This window comes from Cynara cardunculus (genome assembly GCF_001531365.2).
Source record: "Cynara cardunculus var. scolymus isolate 2C chromosome LG 14, CcrdV1, whole genome shotgun sequence".
In the NCBI taxonomy this organism is placed as follows: domain Eukaryota; kingdom Viridiplantae; phylum Streptophyta; class Magnoliopsida; order Asterales; family Asteraceae; genus Cynara; species Cynara cardunculus.
The window spans coordinates 13,562,222-13,568,794 of NC_037541.1; the positions used below are offsets into that span (position 1 = coordinate 13,562,222).

The window sequence follows — 6,573 nt, forward strand, 5'->3', positions numbered from 1 at the left end:
CACACACACACACAGAGACACAGACACACAGATACACACAGATAAGGGTATGTTCAAACAATAACACTCGTATCACATACATGTGGTACTAAATCAGAGATGCAGATGATGATGAGATGATATAATGATTCGTTCACAGAGAGAAATTAATAATTCATATTGGAAGTGCTTTTCTTTGTGTGAATGATCATTCATTAGGTCTGACTTTAGAAAATTTAAAACGTATATTCTTGCAATACCGTTGTTGTTATAAGGTTAATTTGTGTTTTAGAAGCCTATTTACTCTGAAGTTTAGACAAAAATGGAATTGTAATGCTAAGATCTTGAACAAGTGTCGTTTTAGTAGGTAAACTAACGCCCCAAATGGCGAAAGAATCATCATATGCCCTAGAAAATAGATTGTTACATACCAAACTTGGCATGTGGGTATATACTTTAGAAGAAACTTATGTAAAACTACTTGTCAGTACAACAAAATCGGGTTTATATCATAATAGACTATTTTATAGAACTTAAGTTTATATGACTAAATACATATGTGTCTTATCTAAAGGTGTTGTAATAAGTTTATATAACACTCTTGGGGGTGTTAAAAGTCTTTTTAGGACACATTTGAAACACGGTGTCCTATTAGCCTTTTTACATGACAGTATTTGAAAAATGCCTTATAGAACAAGTGTCCTATAAACAATGTGTTTATAGGGCACATCTTAAAAGTGTCATATAAATGGGGTAGTATGACACTTTGTTTCAAAAGTGTCCTAAAAGCTTTTTAAGACGTCCAAAAGTGTCATATATAATCATATTACAACACTTTTAGATAGGACCTGTAAACGTTTGGTCCTATAAAGTAGTCTATTAGAACGCTTAAACACGTTTAACGTTCTATCAACTTGGTTTAATTTGTTGTAGCGTGGTGGTAGGGGTCGCGTCATTGATGTGATACGAGTCCATAGTTCTAAGACATATGAGACAGAATGGACCCACAGGTACATAAGAAATGTATTATTGAATCGATTCTTTGTAATAAATAGGTTCGATCACAGCTCCGGGTATGGAATTCAGAGGGATCAAAGAGGAGATGATACCCTGAATCATAGAACTCTAATGAAATATACAATCAACCAACATCTTCTTCTATGAGTAACACATAATATTGGATCAAAATCCCGAGAAGGGTTTCCAGGAAAACGAACATAGCCAAGGTCGGGTGAACCTCTCTAAATCTTGGTTTTATATCTCTCTCCTGATATCTTTATATTTCCACAGTTGTTTCTGTACACTTATAATTGTGATACTGCTTACAAGACAATACGTCGAATTTTTAAGACATTTCCCCCAGAAGCTGTAAAATACTGGAATTATATTTTTCCCATAAATGACCAATCAAATTTATTAAAACATTAAAAATTAATATAAATGTTGTTTATAATATAATACTTGGGGTTATTGACCCTGAGACCACATGAATAAGATTGAACCTCATAGTAGAACACATTTCATAATATTTTACTGTGATATGTTATCTGGTGGTCTTATGGGTCTCACAAAAACATGTTGGTCTCACATGAATCCCACCTTATCTATACTATATTGTAAAGTATTTGACAAAAACTCTTAAAAATCCTTTTTATGCATGGAGTACTGTTTATTGATGCATATTAGTTACAATTCAAGATTACATGTAAATTGCATGTAATTACAACTTATTAAAGCTTTATGTTTGAATTCATGTAAATAACTACAAATAAACATAATCAAATAGAGAATAGACATCTCATTTTAAATATAAAAAATCTAAAATATAATAGGATAATCATTGAGTTCTAACAAAATAATTAATTATTATAATTACAAAAAGTTATATTATTAAATAAAAAAAAAATGAATTGATGAAATATAAAAAAAAGAAATCCTAAATAGTTAGTTTGGTACCAATCTTAATATTTTTTTTCAATTTTTTATGATATATATTTATATTTATATTATGTTCAAAAATAAAAACATTATCGTTTTCTTACAACCATATAAAACCGTATTATAACATCGAGACTGAGACATAAAAAATATTTTTTTATGCATGAAGTATTGTTTATTGATGTATATTGCTTAAAATTTAAGATTACAAGTAAATTTTGCATAAGTACAACTTATTAAAGCTCTATTTTTAAATTTGTATAACTAACTGCAGATAAACACAATCAAATACAGAATAAACATCTATTTTAAATATAGAAAATTTAAAATATAATTAAGAAAATCATTAAGTTCTAACATAACGTTTAATTATTATCTTTATAAAAAATTATATTATTAAACGCAAAATAAATTACTTTATTATTAAATTTAAATTAAATAATAATAAAAAAATGAATTAAAGAAGTTATACCAAAAAATGAGAAATTTTAAATAGTTACTTTCGTACTAATATCGATTTATTTTTTTAAAATTTATATTTCATTCAAAAATAAAAACATTATCGTTTTCGTAAAACCACTTAAATCGTATTATATCAATAGAGACAAAAAATAAAAACTAAACATTAAAATTAAGATTTATCTCGTTAAATTATGAGTATCCTTCTAGTAATATAATATAGATACGGTTTGAAAATTAAAAATTCTCAATATTAAAATACGCTAGAAAGACACTCACACAATGCAACGAGATATATATCGATTTTAATGTTTTTATTTTAATATGCATCCGTCGATGTTATAATACGATTTTATATGATACCAAAAAAACGCTAATATATTTATTTTCTTTAAATGAAATATAAATTTGAATATATCATAAAATTTCAAACCCAAACCTTATCAACACGTGGCTTTCTATTTCAACCANTTCAAGAAGCTAAATGCTTATTTTCTTTCTTTAAATGGTTTTATATTACATTCTCCAGAACGATTAGATGTGGACCATGCACCTATCCAAGGTAAGAAATGTAAACAGAAAATTAATAATCATGGCCCACCATATGGCGTGATATTATATATATTTATATATATATATATATATATTATACAGGAGTGATCAAATGCAAACCACCCATATTTGTACAAATCATGTCAACCTTTCCTTGTCTGTTGATTTTATTATTTAATTTAATAATTTTGTTTCATGAAATTGTTTCATATAATACTTTTTTAGATGAAGTTGTTTCATATAAGGTTATGAAATTTTTTCGTGTAATACTTAACTCTTTTTTAATGAAATTGTTTCATGTATTTATTTAAAATTAATATATTGAAGGTGATAATATCCATGATTAACACCTTCACAATAAAAATGATTAATCAACCTCTTATAATTACAACAAAATGAAAAATTATGATTGGTTGAATGAGGTTTGTACAAATAACATGGTTTGTAAAGTAAACCTTCTATCTCCATGATACCACATTTTTACACTTGAAACTTCACAGCAAAACGCTGTGAAGGTATCATTCACAGTGTATTTGCTGTGAATGTTTTTTTTCCCCTACCTTCACAATGTTTTACTGTGAAGTTTCAAGTGTAAAAATGTGGTCTCACAATCGAAAACAGGTTGGTCTCACGTGAACCCAACCCTATATATATATATATATATATATATATATATACACACATATATACATATAGGGTCAGGTCCAAATGTTAACTAAAATTTTTGTGCTAACTTTGTTAACCGATCTTAACTATTCAATCTTTCAATAAACGGTTGTGATTAATCATAATAAAAACTTATTTTTTTAAATTTAAAATTTCATAAATACAAGTGAACAAAGTTGAAAAGGGTATTTAGGTAAAAAAATTATGTAACTCCCATATCATTAATTAATTGAGAGTTACAAAATCAAAAATTCTATGATTTTTGTTAATTTGTTTTTGAGAACCATATGAACACAACTATATATATATGAACCATTGTGTCAAATACGAACAAAAAATTGACATATATTTATGAACACAATATGAAAATAATAAGAATAACTATTATACGAAAGAAAATAAAACGGGTTCATCATAGCAAAAAATGAGTAAGGTTCATTATCAAATGAGGATAATGAAACTAGATATTGCGTAATCATAAAATTTAATAAGCTCATTAAACAATGAAAAAATTTCATTAACTAAGAAGGAGTTACAAAATGTTAACTTTGTTTACCAATTTTGCCCTTGGTATTGAAATAAAATAAATTTTAATATTTTTTAATTTTTAATTTCCTAAAATAAAGTAAACTAATCTTAGCCATTGATAAAAAAAAAATGGATGGATGAGATTGGTTTACACGATTTACACAAATGGGGCAAGTTTTTATTTGAACGCTCCTATATATATATATATATATATATAGAGAGAGAGAGAGAGAGAGATATATATAAGCGATCAAATGCAAACCACTCAATTTGTACAAACCACGCTCATCTGTCGATTTCATCGTTTAATCTTATGAATTTTTTTCTCATGAAATTGTTTGATCTTGTGAAATTGTTTCATATAATACTTTTTTGACGAAATTGTTTCATATATGGTAATATAATATTAATGAAACTGTTTCATGTATTTCTCTAAAATTAAAATAATGAAGATGATAATTTCCATGATTAACACCCTCCACAATAAAAATGATTAATCAACCTCTCATAATTACAAAAAAAATGAACAAAATAAAAAATTATGATTGCTTGAATGAGGTTTGCACGGTTTGTACAAATTAGGTGGTTTGCATTTGATCGCTCATATATATATATATATAAATATATATATATATATATATAATTGTGAAACTCTTTTTTTTTATTATTATAGACATGTATTTTGGGACAAAAAGATACACAATTTTAGATCTATTTTCGATTTTTTTATTATTATAGACATGTATTTTGGGACAAAAAGATACACAATTTTAGATCTATTTTCGATCTTTTCCTAGAATAACGTTACGAAAATTACTATTTTATTCAATGCATTCAAAGAAATTATACATCAATMGTTAACGTTTATAATTCAAACCGTTTATTTAGTCAAATCTATTTTCATCCACAAATTATACCTCTTAAATCAAACTCGTACAAATTTGAAAGTTGACGATTAATGTTTTGACAACTTCTAAGAAGACGATATTTGAAATGACTGGACATCGTTCATAACTTGCAAAAAGGGTTCTATCATTTAAACGGGATACTGACGAAAATAACCTTTTAGAAAAAATTATTCACAATTTTAATTAAAAATTAAAATTTCTAACAAAATAGCCATCTGTTAGCCTGTTAGCAACGTTAAATACRTACAGAGACTAAAATGCAATTGTTAAAAGTCGTCATTTTTTAAAGATAACTCAGAAATAGGTTGTGGGTCCCATCCTTATGTACTAGCCGGTGCGTAATGGCCCCACCTAGTTATTTATTTTTTTAGAAATTTATTTAAAAAAATTAATATTCAATTTCTTCTTTTCTAATGCAACATTATTTAATTTTCTCATTCCCAATACAACACTATTTAAAAACCTTAAAAAATTAACTTTTTTTTTAAACTTAATTTTTCATGGTAAATATTTTTTCTAGAAATTTACTTTTTTCTTCAATTTTTTTAAATTTAATTTTTTTAAATAAATTTAATATTCAATTTCCTCCATTTTTAATACAACATTATTCAATTTATTCATTCCCAATACAACATTATATTTTGAATAATGTTGTACTGGAAAGGAGGAATTTGGATATTAAATTTCTAAAAAAAAATTACAACAAAAATTTAATTTTTAAGAGAAAAATTAAATTAGAAAAAATAAAAAAGACTAGGTGGGGTCCTTACACACCGCCTGGTGCATAAGGGTGGGACCCGCAACCTATTTTTATTTTTTAGTTTTAAAAAATCACAACTTTTAAAAATGCATTTTAGTTCTTGTACGTACCTAAAGGTGCTAATAAGGTAACGGATGACTATTTCGTTAAATAATTTATTTTTAGAGTTAAAATTGTAAATAACCTATTCTAAAGGGTTATTTTCGTCACTATTCCTTATTTGAACCATTTTCACGTCAAATTATCATTATTGAAATTAAATGTAAAAGGAAAGACACACTTTGATGTGACGTATATATAAGTACGAAACCAATATACGGAGGGGGTTCATTTAGGAGTTGTTTGTTTACTTATTAATAGTTTCATTAAGAGACAAATTCTGCATCGTTAAGAGGTGAATTTGTTTAGCAAAAAAAAAAAAACTCCGCTTCTTAATGGTTTAAAAACCCTCTGAATGATTTCGTATCACAAGTCTCACTTAACCATTCAACGTCCTAATTACATTGTAAATAATTATCAAACAATTATATTTCATTTTACACTATATCATGAGAGTCTCTTAATTATTCTGCACCAAACCATTCGGCAACTGCCAAACAGCCCCCTTAGCCTCACCCATTCAAATCTAGAGTTTATGTCCACAACATAAAGAAACCTTTATTGAACATAACATATCTATGTACAAAAGAAAACAAGATGGCAAACAGTAAAACAAAGGTTATTTGTGAAGATCATCAACATGTTCTCGCTAGATATTTCCCAATCTTTTTGCATATTCGATAC

The 6,573-nt window shown here is 26.6% G+C and overlaps 1 protein-coding gene across 1 annotated transcript in view; it reads right to left on the reverse strand.

Moving 5' to 3' along the window:
• Positions 1-6,416: 6,416 nt before the first annotated feature.
• Positions 6,417-6,573, reverse strand: part of LOC112526547 (anthocyanidin reductase ((2S)-flavan-3-ol-forming)-like) — a 7,942-nt gene continuing 7,785 nt past the window's right edge. Inside the window, exon 7 of the mRNA XM_025136877.1 lies at positions 6,417-6,573. Coding sequence (XP_024992645.1) covers positions 6,539-6,573 — 35 coding nt within the window. The 3' untranslated portion in view covers positions 6,417-6,538.